This window comes from Mesoplodon bidens, assembly GCF_964165515.1.
Source record: "Mesoplodon bidens genome assembly, chromosome: 18".
Lineage (NCBI taxonomy): Eukaryota > Metazoa > Chordata > Mammalia > Artiodactyla > Ziphiidae > Mesoplodon > Mesoplodon bidens.
In genome coordinates, this window is record NC_138175.1 from 2,705,424 (window position 1) to 2,724,843 (window position 19,420).

The following is a 19,420-nucleotide window of genomic DNA, read 5'->3' on the forward strand; positions in this document are numbered from 1 at the left end:
CTCCGGTGTCCGCTGGCTGCTGCGGTCTGTGCAGTTGATTGGTCTTGGGGTGACCACCCGGAGCCTGCCCTTGGCGCCCGGCTCAGGGCTCATGTGGAGTGTGGGCAGGAGTCATATGCAGAATTTGCTGTTCCCCTCCGGGCGCTCTCCTTTTGGGGTTTCCCTCTCGCTTTCCAGCTGCTGGAGTCCACCAGCATTCCGATCTCTGGCTTTCCTAGTTGGTGAGGCTTGGGGCCCTCCCTGAGCTTCAGCTGCTCTTCTCTCTGGTGAGGCCCGGGCCTGCTGGACATGAGCTCATCCATGCACGTCTCACTTCCAAGCTGAGACCTCCCCCTGGTTTCTCCTGTGTTGGGCTGTGTCGGTTCATTGTTTTATATGCTTTGTCCAGAGCTTATGGTTATCTGCAAAATATTGCTCTGACTACTCAGCTGTTATTGAATGAAGAACCACCTGTGTTTTGTAATCCAAGTGTTGTGCTCAGTGTAGACCATGTGTCCAAGAAGGAGTAATGCTCCCCAAGGAAGTATAGCTGTGAAGGAGTGCTTCCTGCTTGCTGTGACTCGCGTCACTGTAAAGGTGAGGCTCTGGGCAGAGGCGGAGAAATGGGCTGGCCCGGTGCCTTGAGATTCGCATGTCCTTTGGAGACTGCACATAAGATGCTTGTTGAAATGTTCTGGCACTCAGGGTGCTGAGGAGGGTCTCATGTGTGAAAGGGCAGGCTCAGCGCCCATACCTGTGTGCCTCTCATGTGCAGGGTCTGCTGACATCTGCGGCTGGAGGTGCCTCTTGAATTTCTTGACCTGAGTGTCTTCTCTGATCATGCGTTGGGCCCTTTCCGGCCTGATCTTTCCCTGAACAGCTACCTGGCCCTGAGAGACTGAGCAGTTTGGCTGTGCTCGTAACAGGCGTCTGCTCAAGTGGCTCCTGTAGAAGTAAATCCCCAGGGCCTACTCATGCTTTCTGGACCTTTGGTACGTCCTTGCCTTCAGCTGGGTGGCTCCTGCTCATTTCCAGCTGCTTTGGGTGCCTGTTGTCCCCCATCCTGGATGCCCCAGGGTTCTGGACTGAACCTGTATTGTGGCTCGCACCCCGGGGGATCGTACAGGAACCACTGGAACACGTGCTGCTCTGCGAGGTTAATCTCTGGTGCTTGAATATTACGTCAAGAACCAAAATGGTCATTAGAGCCCGGTTTACTCATTATGACTAGACTTTGACTCATGTTCTCAAAGAAAACCCCAATATTTAAGCACACTCTGGCCAAAATGTGCACGCTAACAATATGGTGTGTAGTATGCACTTAATGTCAAAAGTCCTGAGGGTAAAAAGGACCGACTTTGGCTGTGATGTCCACGAGAAGAAACTACCTGAAATTGACATTGCTGTGCAGAGGACCGCAGCCCTGCATTTGAAGTGGTTTCCACGAGTACACCAGTCACATGCCTTACGTTTTTCCTAAAGGGGGAGGGGATGCCTTCTTGAATGGGTTTTTTTTTTTTTTTTTTTTTGCGCGATACGGGGGCCTATCCCTGTTGTGGCCTCTCCCGTTGCGGAGCACAGGCTCCGGACGCGCAGGCTCAGCGGCCACGGCTCACGGGCCGAGCTGCTCCGCGGCACGTGGGATCTTCCCGGACCGGGGCACGAACCCGTGTCCCCTGCATTTGCAGGCGGACTCTCAACCACTGCACCACCAGGGAAGCCCCTGAATGTATTTTACATTCAGTGTTGTCTTCAGAGTTTATTGAGATCCCACGTGGCTCTGCCTTTTGAAGTTCTGGGTTTAATAATAATACTCCTGCGTGACCCTGCGTGACCCCTTGCGTCATTCGTGGTCCTCCCCACTAACATTGCACCTTTCTCTCGACACCACTGTTTTTAATGCTCTCCCGCCCCCGCCTTAAATTTGCTGCCTGTTGTCTGTTCAGATCTAGGAGAATACACCTAAGCTGTTGACACTGTTTAAAATAAACCTTTGAATGAGAGGCTGGCAGTGCGGCTGTTCAGACGAAGCCTGTCCTGCTACGCCCTGCGCCTCGGCCATGTCTCCAGCTGGACGATGGTGGCCCCTGCTAGGTGACAGGCTCCGGGCGCCTTTCCCCACCGCCGGGCTCTGGTTTAACCGCCGGCTGCCGGCTGCAGGGTGGCCTGAAGTTGAATTGCTGAGCTTCCCGATGTGCACAGTGAGGCTGGGTGTGCAGTGGGGCTGCACTGCCCTGAAGGCGGCTAGGGAAGAGCATGGCTTTCGAGCCGCTTTGCTGGAACTCATCTGGTTACGTACTTGGTACCTTGTGCTGAGATTTTTGAGCAGTAATCGTTTTTTCTCCCTCCTTTTCTCTTTTTTAATGAGCAGAGCCCTAGGGTAAGAAATATTAAAAGCAGTGTTTTTATGTGGAAAATGGTTTTTGGTTAGCTCTGGCTTTCGCTTGTCCTAAGTCAGCAAATAGCTTTCACTATTAAACTATCTATTTTCTCGTTCTGGGTTTTAGAGACACATAATCACTATTTTAGTAAAATGCTTACAAATCACTTTTCTTTTTGATTTTATGTATTTTTTTCCCACTGACTTAGAAGTATTTAACATGTTGCTCTTTCCAGTATAGAGGTGGTACTTGGAAAACACGTTGAAAATCAGGGACTCTGTTTGTAGTTGCTGGAGTTCATGCTTGTGCTTGGAGGTCCCTGGCGTTCCTGAGCTTCAGCCCAGGAGGCCTTCCTGCCCAGCTCTTGGAGACGTGGGGCCCCGACCCATCTGTCCCTGCTCCTGGGAGCCCTTCCTGCAGGTGTTTGCTCGGCTGACTCCGGCCCCACGAGGCCTCAGCTCCGCCGTCCTCCCTGGACCACGGGTTTCCTGTCCTGCCGGTGCTGCTCAGCACCTCCGACAGCTCCCAGACAGCGCCAGGCCTGGGGAGACAGGACAGCCGTGCGAGGGATGAGCGGTTGCGGTTTTAGGAGTTGCTTTTGTTGGACTTTTTCATGCTGTTTGCATCTCGTAGGAAGGTGCTCTCATTTAGACTTAGTGTCTTTAACTTTTCCCCTAATTCTGATAGTGATCGTTCCTTCCAGAAAAATTGAAAAACAGAAAAGTATATTTTTAATCGCTCAGATAGTAAATACTATTAAAATTATGGCATGTTTTCTTCTTTTTTCAATGCCTGTAATATATGTATCTACATGATTTATATATTACAAAATTCACATGTCTAAGTGTGAGTGTTCTCCTTGCCTTTCATTTTCTGAAATTATTTTTTAAAGGCTGCATAACATTTAATCATATGGATGTAAATTTATTTATTTATTTATTTACTTGGCTGCGTTGGGTGTTCGTTGCTGCGCGTGGGCTTTCTCTAGTTGTGGCGAGGGGGTGCGCGGGCTTCTCATTGTGGTGGCTTCTCTTGTTGCGGAGCACGGGCTGTATGTGTGAGAACTTCCGTAGTTGTGGCTCGTGGGCTCTAGAGCTCAGGCTCAGTAGTTGTGGCTCACGGGCTTAGTTGCTCTGCGGCATGTAGGATCTTCCCGGACCCGGGCTCGAACCTGTGTCCCCTGCATTGGCAGGCGGATTCTTAACCACTGCGCTATCAGGGAAGCCCCTGGGTGTAAATTTATTTACATACTTAAATATTAATCTTGCTGGATATTGATGTCTTTTTTTTTTGTTTTTGGCTGTGCTGCATGGCTTGCGGGATCTTACTTTACCAGGGATTGAACCCACACCCTCAGCGGTGAAAGCTCAAAGTCCTCACCCCTGGACTGCCAGGGAATTCCCTGTTTTTGTCTTCTAAAGCTAAGATGAACCTTCTTGCGCACAAACCTTTGTATCGCTGGCTATATTCTTAGGATAGATTCCTCCCAGCGGGGTTAGTGGGTCCAAAGGTACAAATGTAATAAAAGTTGGTTACATACACCTAGTCGCTGTTGAGACACTTGCACCGATTTGCACTTGCTGGTTGGGGATGAGATTGCTCGCCTGTGACATGTGAGCATTGCTCGTAAGGGCATTTGTCTACCTGTAGTTGCAGTGTGCTGATCGCTTGTCACGGAAGAGTCCATCTGTAGGTGGAGTGTCTGTTTAGAGGGGGAGGCAGCCCGCAGATTCCAGGGACGGGGATGTGGACACCGTGGGGCTCCCTGGACCTGGACCCTGGGTGTGGTCAGCAGTGCAGCTTTGCGTGCTGCACTCGGGGTGCGGACAGTGGGGTCAAGCATGGACCCTGCCCCCAGATTCGAGGCTGCCCAGGGGAGTTCTCTGTGGGACCTCGTGGGCATGTGTCGCCTCCACGTGTCCTCACAGCGCCGTGTGTTGGCACTTGAGCCTGTGTAATGGCCTTCATGGCTGGCCGGCACGTGCAATGGTCATAACAGCCGCTAACATCTCACTGAGTCCTGGCTGTTTTTCCAGCACACTTAACTACTTTAAATGCTTTTCATTTAATTCTCACAAAAACCCTACGAGCTAGGTGCAGTGGAGGAAGCTGAACCTTTGCCAGATGAAGTTTTGGCCATGGTGGCATGGTCAGTGGGCTGCGGCCGTGGCTGTCGAGCCGGAGCCGTGCATGAGATGGGGTCGAGGGGCTCCCGGCTGAGGGCACAGGTGGGCAAAGGCCTCCCGGCCGTCGGTCCCACCCCCGGTGGCCGCAGTGGATGGAGCGGAGGGGAGCCATGGGGGATGTCAGGGCCATGACAGGAGCCAGACCCCATGGGCCGTAGGAGAGGCCGGCCGTGAAGGTGAAACGGGAGGTGAGCTGGCCGGCAAGCATGTCGGGCGTCGTTTAGAAATAGAGCCACTTGCAGGGAAAGGGACTTTGAGCCCAATGGGAAACATCCGTCAGGGTTGAGCTGGGCCCTGGAGTCGGAGAGCATCTTCTCAGCGCCTTCCCCGCAGCAGCAGAAGGCGACACTGGGAGCCGAGCGAGTCTTTATTCTTGCGTCCACCCAGCTGCTGACTGGGCCCTGCTTGTGAGCCTGAGTCAGAGAGCACTTGAGCTGAACTGCATAGGTCACATGGGGCAAATTAACTTGACCAAAAATAACCCCAAACAGCATTTCTGGGAAATGCAAGTGAAGACAGCTTTCAATGTAAACAAAGGAGCAAAGATAAAGGCTTGGTTGGAAAAAGTGAACATTTGGAAGACTAGGAAGAAATGCTTTGGGGAAAAAGTACCGAGGAAAACATGTATTTTTTTCCCAGTAGTTACAGTTTTAAAGAGTTTTCTTTCATGTATTTATGTCAGATGCAGTGCATACATTTCGATGGGGAACTCACAGATTTTCCCTTTCTGTTTGTAGCCACGGCACATTGACCTACACCCTGTAGCTTTTCCTGTGAATCCAGGGAAGGAGCTCGCTGTTCTCCTCTGGGGACAGTCAGACACCTGGACGTGGGGCCCTGGGAGCTTCACGCACAAAACAAAAGAACCACACCAGCGTCCCGGCCGCAGTCCAGAAGTCCTGGTCGGCTTGGCGGGGTGTTGGCCTGCATTCTTCTAGTGCCCCGGGGTTCCGCGTGCAGGCGGGGCTGAGAACCCCATGCGGGTCTGCTTCCCCTGCTCCACAAGCTGCGTTCTCCAGCCACGGTGTTAACCAGAGGGTCTGCAGGGCACTTGGCCTACTCTTGCCTCCACCTCCCCACAGGCTGAGAGTCTGGAGCATGGCGTTCTGCTCGCGCCGTTTGGGCTGCTGCAGGGTGGGCAGGGGCATGTGTGTCTCTGCTTGGGGCAGAGAGGTTCCTCACTGGCCAGCAGGCCCAGTGTTTCTGTTGTCGGTTGTTGAGACAGCTCAGCCTCTCTCTCCTTAGGACCAGGACTTAGAATTACTTGCCAGGGTAGCTAAGAGAACACAGGGGTTCCTAGGAGTCAGGTCAGATGCGGGGAGTCTGCTGCCATTATGTTCAGTGTATAGCTGAAAATAGTAACCTCCTGAGTTGTTTCCCAAAGTAATATTTACTGTTTGGAATTTAAACTCTTGCTCTTTGAGTAATTACTTGTACCTGTTAGTGCTATTATCTTATTTAATAGGAGAGAAGTTCATTTCTGGAATACTCTGACCATTGGATGATGAAAGAAACTTTGCCACACCTAAAGGAAATAATCCAATTTAGTTAAATTATAAATATAAGTAACTGAAAAATGTAGCTGTCTTGATAACATCTTGGTAAATGTTATCAAATGAATTGGCCTTTTGGAGGAATACTGGGTGGGGAGGAGATCTTTCCTTGAGCTACATAAACTTGCGGACTAACCAGGCCTGCGGTGAGTTGCTGTCCTTGCGTGGGGTCCTTGCATGGCCCCGTGCACAGCAGGAGGCCTTCCTGGCCAGAAGCTGGCAGGCAGAGCAGGTGGAGCTTGTTGTGGGCAGCCTGTGGTGTCGCTGCGGCTCCATCTGTGAAGGGTTGGGTGTCCCGTCTCCGAGATGGCATGTACCGTCCTGCCCTGCAGGAGTGGTGCCACCACCGCCTGCTCCGCTCCCTCTGCCTCTGCCTGATGCCCCGGGCCTGGGCTTTACACAGCAGGGCACAGGGCTGTGCTGCCGCCCACCTGCTGTCCAGGTAACAAGGAGAACCAGGGACAGTGAAGGCCAGAGAGCTTCCTGACATGGGTCAGGGTTGGGACCAGAAGGCATGCTCCACTTTTTCCCAAATCTTCTCCTTTGTTGTGTATGTAGCATGGTGTTTCTCCACCTTTTTTTTTTTAATTAATTAATTAATTCATTCATTTTTGGCTGCGTTGGGTCTTCCTTGCTGGGCTTGGGCTTTCTCTAGTTGCGGCGAGCGGGGCCACTCCTTCATTGCGGTGCACGGGCTTCTCATTGTGGTGGCTTCTCTTGTTGTGGAGCACAGGCTCTAGCACACGGGCTTCAGTAGTTGTGGCACGTGGGCTCAGTAGTTGTGGCTTGCAGGTTCTAGAGCACAGGCTCAGTAGTTGTGGCGCACGGGCTTAGTTGCTCCGCGGCATGTGGGATCTTCCCGGACCGGGGCACAAACCCGTGTCCCCTACATTGGCAGGCGGACTCTCAACCACTGCGCCACCAGGGAAGCCCTAAAACTCACCTCTTTTGATAAACTTTAAAATTTTAATTTTTCTCTACTGTCCGTTGAAATTTTGATGTACATTAAATTGTGAATATGAAGACATTAAAGCATTGGTCATTTTTATTCTTCTAAATCCTACAAGTAGTAAATATATTTGGCTATAAAATTTTCAAATACTGGTCATTATTACGGGGAAAAAAAGAAAGTTATTGCACCCTCCCCGCCCTGCCCAAGAAAGCCTCCTCTCATTTCTTGAAATCACTTATGGGTACGAGTTTGCCGTATCCTTCCGGGCCCTGACTGTTTATTTACACATGGACACGTTCACTGTAACCCTAAGACGGGAGGGGGCACGGAACACTCCTTCTGGCTTGTCTTGGACACTTGGTCTGGGTGAGCTTTCCTTACCGTGCAGAGTGGGGATCTGTGGGCAGCAGTCCTTTATTTATTGGGTCTCTCTCAGTAGCTGTTTAAGGTGTTTTCAGTATCTTACTATTACAAATGCTGCAGTGAGCGTCCCGCCCCACATCTTTCTCACGTGTAAGTACTTCGTATGACAAATTCCCAGAAATGGAATTGTAATGTAATTTTAGAATCTGCTTTTTAAAAATGTACCCCCAAATAGATCAAGTTGTATTCTGTTCTTTACTGGTTTTTTTTAAAGAGCATTTTATTATTTTTTTTTCAAGATTTATAGAAGGACTGTATTAAGTCCTGCTGTGTAATTAATTTTATAGGAAACTCTATGATTTGAAGAAATAAAAAATCAGGTTGTGCCTCAGATTTAGGTATATGATTCCTGATGGCTTGGTTAACAGTTTCTATCCAGCAAGTGAACCACTGGCACAAGACATGAACTTCCACGTTTGCTCAAACTTGGGATGTTTTTAAATTTCAGTGCTGAGGAGTGGGTTGGTGAAATTTTTGTCTTTCGCCGGAAGTGCTTTGTAGTTGCACTAGTGATACACATTTTATAGAAAAGTTTGAAGCTACAATAAACTGAAATGTCTTTTAAATAAAAATGGAAATCATTCCATATGAACTACATGGAAGAAAATAAGATGTTTCTATTTTTGTCCCCTGAGGTCACTCCCAGGACGGAGACCCCCGTCAGCAGTGTCGGTAACAGTTTGGAGAACGCCCTGCACACATCTGCGCATTCCACTGAGGAGTCGCTGCCCAAGAGGCCTGGAGGGAAGCACTCCAGAGGTGAGCGCTTGGTCTGCAGGGTCAGAGGGGAGCAGCATCGGATGTAGGAGGAGATGTTCGCAGTGGCGTTCGGTTAAATGCTCTCAGGTCTCTGGGGATGCTGGTCTTAGTAGGATGTACTATTTTTCTAAATTCTGCAAGTTATACACCAGTGGATCTCGGCTGTAAACATCTCATGTCTTGATGTTTATTAAGGGGGAAAAAGTGAAAGTTGTTGTGCCTCTCCCCGCCCCACACTGCAGTGGGTCCTGAATTGTAGGGCAGCGCCGTCCTGTAGCGCTCTGTGCAGTAATGGTATGTTCTCTCTGCACTGACGTAGTCGCCACCAGCCATGCGTGCCTTCCGAGCCTGGAAAATGTGGCTCACGCGAGTAAGGGCCTGAACTTTTAGCTTTATTTCATGCAGTTGCGCTAGCTCAACGTGGACAGTGCAGCTCTGGAGATGGCAGGGCACGTCTGGACGGAGGCCGAGCTCCCTGCTTCTTGAAGGTCTGGCTTTGTGCAGCCACACTAGACAAGAGTCGGGCCGGCTGGCCCCAGGCCAGCTGTGTGGGGTTTGGGGGGCTCGCTGGGGAGAGACAGGGCTGTCCGGGCCTCCTGGTCTAGAGCCGGGAGCGGGTGCCTGGAAACGCGCTCGGTGTGTGGGGGGGAAGATCGCCCTCCTAGCAGCCCTGGGAGCGCGTGGTCGGCTCACCTCTGGCTCAGCTGGAGGGTCAGTCTTTCTGAAGACACAGCAGGACCTCAGTTTCCGGGTGGGTGGTTGTCGCGCACTCGCTCCGAGGCACTTCTTCCTTGCATGTGTCGCCCAGGGAGGAGCGCCTCCCGATGGGGCGTTGCTTCCTTTGTCCCCAGCCTGTCCCCGCACCTTTGGAGCCTGTGTCCTATACCCTCGCAGTCTTAAGGGGAAGGCCTTTCCTTCACCATTGTGCTTTTTCCTGTAGGCACAATTATCAAGACTCCCCTCGTTCCTGTTTTTTAATGTAATTGCCAGTTGAACGGCTGTGTCTGTCACTCTTGCCCATGTGCCTGGGTGCGGGAAGGCAGATCTGTGGTAGGACCGTTACTGTCTGCTCGCAGACATCATAATCCTTAGACAATAGTCAGACCTTGCTAATTATCTACGGTATTCTCCAGCCAGTGGTCACGGGGAAGGTGGTCTCCTCCGCCTGGAAATTGACCATCAGGTAAACCTGGTTTTGTTGTTCGCACTTTCCCCGGTGCCCTGTTACTGCTCTTCGGAAAGTCTGAAGCCACTCTGAGTGTTGTTAAAGTTTTCTTGCTGTCTTTTCTGTATCCCACTTCTGTTGTGGCTTGTCTCTGCTTCTTAGAAGTTTTCAGTGACACAGTTTAGCTTGTAAAGAGGTCAGACTTTTGTATTTCTTCCATACTGAGGCTCAGAGGACGGCAGTAAGGACAGTTTGAAACCCTGACTGCTCTTGCCAGGTGGTGTCCAAGCTCGTTACAGACATTAACTCATCTGGTCTTCCTAAGAACCTGTGGGGCTCAGGTATAAGCTGGTTCGTTCTAACGACAGTCCCCATTTCATAGACAGGAGAACTGAGTCTCAGATAAGCAGCGTTCCTAAGGTAAGCTGGGATCTCAACCCTGAGATCCCAACACTTGTGTTAGAAGAGAAGAGAAAAGGAAACTCAGGTACACGTGAAGTGAAGGCATTACCTTTTTCTCTGTACTATTGCTTGTGAAGGTTTTCAGGTACAGCCTTCCTTGGGAAGCCTCTTGGAGTTTGTGGAAGGCCGCCAGGTGATGCCGCAGCCCCACAGAGCTCGTTTTGTTCAGGGATAAAATAACTGCGCCCAAGGTCACGGGGCTGGAAAGTGTCACATTTCAGACATCCTGTCTGGCTGCAGAGCCCCTGGGCTTCCCTGGCCCTGCCGAGTGGGTTGTGGGTCTGTCCTCTCTGCCCTGGCCTCCTGTCACCCGTCTCCGCCACCACACAGCTTCGTCCAGCACAGGTGCTGGCATACCTGGGTCTTGACCGCCATGTCACTCTGCCCGCTGGGCCCTTCCCTTCGAGGTCTAGCCCCACAGCACTGCTGTGAACTGTGTCAGTTTTCCATCACTTACGGCTGCTCCTGTGCCTCGTGTGTACTAAGGCTGAATAAAACGTTTGCCTTAATACATAAACAAGTGAACTCCTCAGGCCCCTAGATTCAAGTGCCATATCACTAACCATTCCAATGGAATGTGTGTTCATTTCCTACTTTTGCTACTTTAGAAATATGTTTTATCAGCTTTATGTTTTCTGGATCATGTACTGCTTTTGTTTCTATATTTCTGGAGAACTAACAAATCAAATTAGTGCAAGGTAGCTAGATGATAAAAAATCAAAGAAAAATAAGTTACAGAGTTCTTAAATATGACATGACCTAAAAAGATGTAGGAAAGAGGATCAGTTTAATCAGCATAGTAGTGAATGTTTGAATTTTAAGGACAGTTAAAAGAAGCAGTGTTTTAAAAAATTATTCCCGTTAACACAGACAACTAAATGAAAGTGAGAAAGTAACTTGATATTTTAGGAACATCATTATTCAACTGAGACTTTTAAGAATACGGGTTTTCAAGTTTTAGATGAAAACTAGATTTCAGTAATAACAATTGTAAAGCTGGAGGCATCTCAAATATTAGTCTGGTTCAGTTTCTTTAAGTCTGAAGACACTGAGTACTGTTGTATAGGATGTGAGAGAAGAAGGTGTTGTGCTGGAACATGATTGTTTCTATCTTTGCTTTTACTCATGAATGTTACCCTCTTTACTGTGCTTTCTTTTGGCACAGTTTTGGTTTCTTGTTATTGAGCGTACAGAATTAAGCTATTTAATAAAGATACTTTGAAATCAAGTAAAACACATAATTGGCAGAAAACTACCAACCACCGGTTTTTTCCAGAAGACTTTAGGGAAAATGTTCCAAAGGAGTGCCGCGTTCTTGGGACATGTTAAAGCCGTCACCTCTAGGTGCCGTGTTCTCTCAGTGCGAGGTGGCCGGCCATCAGCTCCTGTAGATCGTTTGAAGGCCCTTGGTGGCCCTTAGGCTGTGGCAGTTAGGCTGAGCGAAGGTGGCCCTTAGGCTGTGGCGGTTTTAGCAGGAGCTCCCTGGGCTGAGGTCCGGGGAGTGGTTTTCTGGTCCTGGCGGTGTGAAAATCGTCTGTGACTCCTCCAGACCCCGCTCAGGCCTTTCGGGATGCTTGCCTGGGCTGTTACTGCGGGGCCTTTTACAGTCTCTTCTACGCACATCTCCCTCCCTCCCTCCTTTTTCAGTTACGTTAGTGTTCTGGTTTTTAAATTAGGCATTGATCCAATTATAAAAATGGTAGTTCAGTGCAATTACACATCTTAGTGAAGGCGGTGTGCTCTAACTTGTAAGATTTGAGGAGAATTCCTAGCGTACGTCATGAATAAGAAAAGAAGAAAGGTTTGAACACACGAAATGTTAAAAGCAAACAGCACACCACCTTGCTCTTCGCATCTCTACGTGAGAGCAGGCTGGTGGCCTCGAGTCCCGGGGTCCCAGCCCTGGGTGCCCTGCCCTGAGCCTCTGCACAGTCTGGACCCCAGCGAGGCTCATGTCCTTCCCAGCCCCCTAGCGCTCTTCCCACCGCGCCCGTTCGGGCTCGGGGTCTTTCCAGTCGGTGCTAATCCTGTCTTTGGATGTGTTCTCTCCCTGCAGGTGATGGTTTGGTATCTAGCCCCTCAAGTTGACACAAGTTTGCTGGCACTTTTCAGAAAGTACTGGGACTTCGTGTGTGACAGATGACACCATCTACAGGGCTCACCAGGGTGGTGGGAGGGAGGGAGGCCGCATTATCTACCAGTAGACTTTAAGTGGGCCGTCAGCAAATTTGTATGCGTGTAGGTAAACACTCTAAAATTATGAGACCGCATTACAGAAATGTGGCAGGGAAACTACCCATAATTCCACAACCAAACACAATTAACCCTATCTTTTTTTTTTTTTTTTTTTTGCGGTACGCAGGCCTCTCACTGCTGTGGCCTCTCCCGTGGCGGAGCACAGGCTCCAGACACGCAGGCTCAGGGGCCATGGCTCACGGGCCCAGCCGCTCCATGGCATGTGGTATCCTCCCAGACCGGGGCACGAACCCATGTCCCCTGCGTCGGCAGGTGGACTCTCAACCACTGCGCCACCAGGGAAGCCCAACCCTATCATTTTTGATAACTTATTTTTAGTCAATCTTTCTTTAACATTTTAAACAACTATAATCATGTTATACATACAGTTTATAATTTTTCAGGTAATACTATAAGCATTTTTCATGTTTTTATTTTTATAAACATAGTCTCTAATAGTACCAAAATCGAGAGTATGCTTACACACCTTTGAAGCCTGCCCAGTTCAGCACCCCCCAGCCGCCCCTTGTGTTAGCCACCGTCGCCACTCTCATCTGCTACAGAAGTCCGTCTGCACGATCTCTCCCCTCCCCCTCACCCCCGCCCCAGCGGGCTGTCCTCCCACCCTCAGAGCCCCTAGTGGCCACACAGTGGGCGCGGCACCAAGAGAAAAGCAGCAGAGCTTGTCGGCCAGCCATGTATCTGGTCCAGAGCCATCCTGGCAGTACCGGGGCCGCTGCAGCTGCCTGCAGAGGGCCGATGGCACGGACAGAGAGCACCCAGTCAGGTGGGCTGGTGATTTTGAAGAGGTCTCGCAAACGTTTCAGTCCTGTGGTCCAAAATGCCTCTTTTATTTGAAAACAGCTGAGTAACATTCATCTGCTTTTCACATTTTCCTGTCCAGATATGAGTCACTTCCCGCTTTCAGTCCAGTTGGGGTTTTTTCTTTTTTTTTCATAAATCCTCATACTCAGTCCTGGAACTTTTAGGTACACGTTGGTGTTCTGTGGCCTGGGAAAATGCCGAATAACATTTTTCTGTATTCATTGACTTTGTATATTCTGTTGTTTAAAAAAGTAAAGGATCTGGATTAGGGTGAGGTCATTGTGGGTAAGTTTTTAAAAATAGTGATTGGGAAAACATAAGAGCTGTTTATTTGCTGACAATCTGACTGGGGAAGTCAGACAGGAACAGTGAGTAGTTTCACTGAGTGAGGTCGGGCAGTGCACAGCTGCTAAATGTAGTGTTTTCTTTGTTTTGCCAGAAAGGAAGAAAACATTCTTATTTTTTTCTTTAGAGTAATTCCTTCCTGTGAGATGCTATTTTAAGCTTAAAATACTCTAAACCAAATGGGTTCTAGTGTCTCCCAAGATCCATATCAACCCTGATGCAACTTTATAAAATTAGAGAGACTCATGGGAAAAATTCAGGGCGTGGAAGCTCTTTTCCCCACCAGGCCGTAACCTCTGTGAGTGCGAGAACACATCGACGGTGCTGGTCGCTGTGTGCCCAGCCCTTGGAACGTGGCCCGGTACACAGCAGGAGCTTTGTAAGACGAGTTGGTGAATGAACAGTTGTTGGTTTAGGGCAGGGATTGGCACCCTTTTTTCTGCAAAGATCCAGAAAGTCAGTATTTCTGGCTCTGGGAAGTGTGCGGAGTCTGGCACCACCGCCGGGCTCTGCCGTCGCCGGGTGGAGAGCACCAGTTGACGGTACGTCTGCCCACGGCGTGGCCGTGTGCCCCAGAGCCCGTTTACACAGACAGACAGGCCGAGGGCAGCCTGCAGCCTGCCTGCCCCTTGCTTAGAGCAGCGCCGCCCAGTAGAGCTCCCTGGGATGACCGGGCTTCTGTGTCTGCTGCAGTGTGGTAGCTGCTAGCCACGTGTGGGAGCGCTTAAAATGGGGTTAGTGCAACCGAGGAGTGAGATTTTTAATTTTACTCAATTGTAATTAGTACCAACTTAAGTGGTCCCATGTGGTCAGTGGCTGCAGCAGTGGGCAGTGCAGAGTTAGAACCTTCCCCGAAGCCCGGTGCACAGAGCCGCTCGTTGTTCTCTGGGGTGCTCAGACATGTTAGGGGAGGAGAGAGTTCTGCGGCCAAAGCAGTTGAGGAATTGTGGTTTAAAGATGTAGATTTATTTGTTGCAGGACTTCTCAGAGCCTTTAATATGCTAAATGTACATAGGCAGCCTACAAAAAGGAGTTTCTCAGATTTTCCCTCCAAACTTTTGAGCACAAAGCTTTCTGGGGGTGGCCCGGAGAAAACTATGGAGGGTATGGCCGACCAGGAGATGGGGCGTCTGCAGAAAGTGTAACTTAATAGCTTTAATAGGTTATGTTGAGTGTGTCCTGCTAGACGGGTTTTGAAGCTTTGTAGAAATCCTCATAGTGCAGAGCCAAGGGACCTCTGGAAATGTTGGTGAAAAATAGTGCAAGAAGGGGTGTGTGCTGTTCAGAAAGTAAAGCCTCCCTCATTTGCCGGGGTCTTTGCATAAGAGCTGACTGCCCGTGCCTGCCCAAGGTTCATAAGCTTGAAGAATCAGTTAACTTGGTACTTCCGAAACTTTAGTATTTGAATCAGAAATAGGACATACGTACCTTAATGTGGTTTGGGAGTTTGGAAACTACATCATGTTTGATAAGTGCTGTTTTATTTTCAACAGATATTTGCGCTCAAATATTTGCATCTTAAAGCTTAAGGGCTTAGAAGCTTAATTGTATCATTTTCTTTTTGAGGAGAAAAAAAAAATGCACCCTTGCGTGTGAAAAGAGAGGTATGCAGAGGTGATGGCTTTGGAACTCTCTGACGGTGACTGCCTTTTCTCATCCCTGTCCACCTGTGCAACTGCGGCCTCTGCCCATCCTGGCTCTGTTTTGCAGAGGCAGTGCTAGGGGTCTGCAGGGTCTCCTCCGCAGCTGCTGTCCTCACACCTCCAGCCTGGCTTTGTCCTAGAAGGAGGAGACGAGGAGATGCCAGTGAGAGGTTCTGGGCAGCTGTGTCTCTAAATAATCACAGTGGAAAACGTTGAGCATTAGTTTTTCAGAAATGAGAACAGATCATAACTAATCTTATAATTATGGTCTGTGCCCTTGTGCATTTTCAAGCACCGATCTCTTTCTTTTCTATGATTTGTTTTTATTTTTTGCCTGTTTTTTCTGTGTCACTTTCAACTTCACCCTCCATTCCCGAGCGAGCAGCCTCCTCGTTCCTGGCGAGCTCACCCACCGCAGAGGAGACGGGGCTGGGCGTTGGGAGCCGTACTGTGAAAAGTTGCTAATGTATCGATACAAACTAATCATATGTACTTCAAGCTCTTACTTCATTTTTATAATTTTGTTTGTTGTTGTTTTGTTTTGTTTTGTTTACCTTTACAGTGAGTGTTGAAAAGATAGACCTGAAGGGATTATCACACAAAAAAAATGAAAGAAATGTTGAATGTTCCTTTGAGGTAAGATGCTAAGTTTTTTTTTCCTTTTCTCCTCTAAGGGATAGGAAGGAAACATTTACCATGAAGTGGTACTTTTATTTCTCTAAATACGAGTCTTTTGCGAAGCACTGTGCCACTGCTGCGGGAGATAGAAGTGGGGACTGGGCCCTGCGGGTGGACCATCTCCACGGTGGGCTTGTTGGGCCTGGGGGGCTGCTCCCCCTGGACCTCAGCAGGCTCCACGAAGGGGAGGGGCTGGGCTCAGGCACAGCCTGGAGTGCGCAGTCCTGTTTGTGTCCCTGTTCGCCGTGTGACCGAGGACAATGCTGGACTTCTCTGTACCCCAGCACCTCCATTCAGTCAAACAGGATGGAGTTTGGGGCAGAATTAAATGAGACAGTTCATTCAAAGCACTCAGTACAGGGTCTGGATATAGTAAGTGCCTGCAAAGATGAGCTGTTGTTCTTCTGTACCTCCTGGATGACAGAAACTCCTTGGTGTGTGTGGGGAACATTCTCTAGACTGACATGCTCAGCTGCTGGTGGCTGGTCACCAGAGTTGGCTAAAGTAGAGAATTGTGAAAATTGAGGCATACTGTTTATTAGAATTTCAGATCTACGATAACAGTGGCTTGAACAACATCGGAGTGTACAAGGAGTCGGCTCCGGGGCTGGAGTGGCAGCTGTGCTCCATAAAGTACGCAGGGAGCCAGGCTCCCTCCAGGTGATTGCTTTGACATCTCTGGGAGGTGGCCCTTAGCCTCATGGTCCAAGATGGCAGCTAGGACTCCAGCCCTCACGTTTTCATTCCAGGCAACAGGACATGGGATGAAGAGGAGAGTGAAAGGTTACTTTTGCCTCTTTTTCATGGAGCATTCTTAAAAACAGCCACTAGAGGGACTTCCCTGGCAGTCCAGTGGTTAGGGCTCCTCGCTTCCACTGCCAGGAGCGCGGGTTCGATCCCTGGTCGGGGAACTAAGATCCCAAATGTCACGAGATGTGGCAAAAAAAAGCCACTAGACACTTCCACTTATGTCTCACTGGCCAGACTGAGTTTCCTGGTCCCACTTAGCTGCGTGTGCGTGGCTGGCTGTGTCACCAGGGTTCTGTTACTACCCCATTGTTGTGCGGGGTTCTCCTTTGACCACAGGCATGGTTGGAAACTGGTTGATAAGGAAAATCTGCTTCCAGCTTTACTGGGGAGTGTTCTCAGGCATAGCAGCTTCTGGTTAGTATCTAGTATTTACACTGTGCAGCTTACTAACCTTGCAAAGAGTGTAGCTACATCAAAATACTTCAGGTACTTTTAATACCACAAGGATAAAACCCTCATTTGATTTGGGAAGTCCTGCATTGTGCAAATCAGTTGTTACTCCATAGATGTGTCTTTTCAAAATGTATGGGAAAGGCTTCCCTTCGGTTTTGGAGGTTGTCAGAGCTTGCGACCAGCAGCCAAGTGTCAGCAACCAGAGAACCTCAGGACCCCAGCATCTTCAAGGCCTGCTGGGGTTGGGGAGCCCAGCGAGTCCCTGAAACGCTCGGTGTGTTGGCTCCTCTCCTTTGCAGTCTGGCTGGCGGATATCCCCTGAGGGGCTGGTGGCGGGCGTGGTCCCCCTGCACAGGGCCTGCCTGTGTGGGAACTGCTGAGGGTCAAGCCCTTCAGATCCCACTCACAGCCCGTCTGATCAAACTGGGCTTGGCCCCAGTCCACAGCCTCTCTGCAAAGAAATGAACTTTGGCAGGGTAGACACTTGGCCTCTCGTGGCCTTTCCCCAGAGGAGGGCCTTGTGATCAGGGTGGGGAGGCGGCAGGCTGGCAGGATGGGGCGCCGTGAGTCTTCTGAAAGCAGTGGACAGCTGCAAAAGGTGCCTGGAGGCCGGTCGCAGCTCTGAGATAACTGTCCCACAGGTTAACGTTCAGTTTAAGATGCTTCTGACCCCAAATGGTTAAGCTGAATGAAGTGTTTTGGTACTTACAGACAAAGGTTTGGTTATCGGAAAAGCTTGCTTTTCCTGATGTGATAACTGATAAAAGGATTCTTGTGTTTAGGAAGGTGATAATCCTTCACTAGCCAGCAGTCCGACTCATTTTCTTTTGGGATACTAACTTGATATGCCCTAAGGGATTTACTGCCCACACTACATTTGTTGATGGTAATTTGAGGCACAGAGGAAAGATACAAGGAAGATTTTTAAAAAACACAACTATCTTCTTATTTATAAAGCGCACCATTCATTTGCGCAGCTTAAACTGTGTGCTTGTTCTCTGCAGGTGAGTTGCACTCTCCTACTCATAAATAAATGGCTGCTTGTAGGATACGAATGTGTGATATGCATGTGCTTAGGTTTGGGACTCCTGTCACACTCGAAAAGTGAAGCGGCTTGTAGTTACATAGCTTTGGGCGTTTAACCCGGTCTCTCAAGCTCGCTGTGGTCAGGACTACAGTTCTGTAAGAGGGAGAACCTGTGGACAGCGGGAGGACATCACTCCATGTACCGTTAAACTTACAAACTTTCTGTCATCTTACATGACTGCCCAGCAAAAGTAAGTCCCAGTAGCATTTTTCTGTTTTAGAAATCAACAAGACGAGGGGCTTCTCTGGTGGCGCAGTGGTTGAGAATCCGCCTGCCAATGCAGGGGACACGGGTTCGAGCCCTGATCTGGGTAGATCCCACATGCCGCGGAGCAACTGGGCCCGTGAGCCACAACTACTGAGCCTGCGCGTCTGGAGCCTATGCTCCGCAACAAGAGAGGCCGCGACAGTGAGAGGCCCGTGCACCGCGATGAAGAGTGGTCCCCGCTCACCGCAACTAGAGAAAGCCTTCTCACAGAAACTAAGACCCAGCACAGCCATAAATAAATAAATAAATAAATAAATTTAAAAGAAAAAAAAGAAATAAGACGATTCTAAAATTTATATGGAGGGAATTCCCTGGTGGTCCAGTGGTTAGGACTCCGTGCTTTCACTGCCGAGGGCGCGGGTTCAGTCCCTGGTCAGGGAGTTAAGATTCCTCAAGCCTCACAGCGCAGCCTGAGTAAATAAATAAATAGTAAATAAAATAAAGTTTATAAGGAGAACACTATAGAGCAGTCCAAACAATTCTGAAACGAAGAAAACACTGGAAGACTCCCAGTACCTGATTTCAGCACCTCCTGTTAAAGGTGCTGCTGAGAGGGAGGAGGCACCGTGCCCCGAGGCAGTGGGCCCGAGCTAGACTCACATGTAAACGCTCAGCTGGTGGTTTCGAAGACTTTAGGAGAATATCCTTGATGGCAGTTTTAAAGATTAGACGGTTTTAAAAGTTTCTAATTGACTTTCTTCTTTATACCTCTGATGAGATAGATTTCACATAACATAAAATTCATCCATTTAAACTGTTCAGTGGCTTTTTTTTTTTTTTTTTTTTTTTTGCGGTACGTGGGCCTCTCACCTGTTGTGGCCTCTCCCGCCGCGGAGCACAGACTCCGGACGCGCAGGCTCAGTGGCCATGGCTCATGGGCCCAGCCGCTCCGCGGCACGTGGGATCCTCCTGGACCGGGGCATGAACCTGCATCCCCTGCATTGGCAGGCGGACTCCCAACCACTGCGCCACCAGGGAAGCCCCTCAGTGGCTTTTTTTTATTTATTCAGAATTTTGTAACCATCATCACAATTTAATTTTAATATTTCCATCATCCCAGGAAGAAGCCCCATACCCATTAGCAGTCATTCCCCACTTTTCCTCCCCAAGTCCCTGGCAAATACTAACCTACTTTCTGCCTCAGTGGATTTACCTATGCTGAATTTTTCACATAAATGGAATCATACAATATGTGGTCTTTCGTGATTGGTTTCTTTCATGCAAATAATGTTTTCAAGGCTTCTCTATGTTATATCATGTATTAGTGCTCCCCTTTT

At 49.3% G+C, this 19,420-nt stretch overlaps 1 protein-coding gene across 1 annotated transcript in view; it reads left to right on the forward strand.

Annotated features, from left to right (window-relative positions):
- ZCCHC14 (zinc finger CCHC-type containing 14) overlaps positions 1-19,420 on the forward strand; it is a 58,693-nt gene that overhangs the window by 18,260 nt on the left and 21,013 nt on the right. The window contains exons 2-3 of the mRNA XM_081215773.1: positions 8,110-8,233; positions 15,471-15,544. Coding sequence (XP_081071899.1) covers positions 8,110-8,233; positions 15,471-15,544 — 198 coding nt within the window. The remainder of the gene's footprint in view (positions 1-8,109; positions 8,234-15,470; positions 15,545-19,420) is intronic.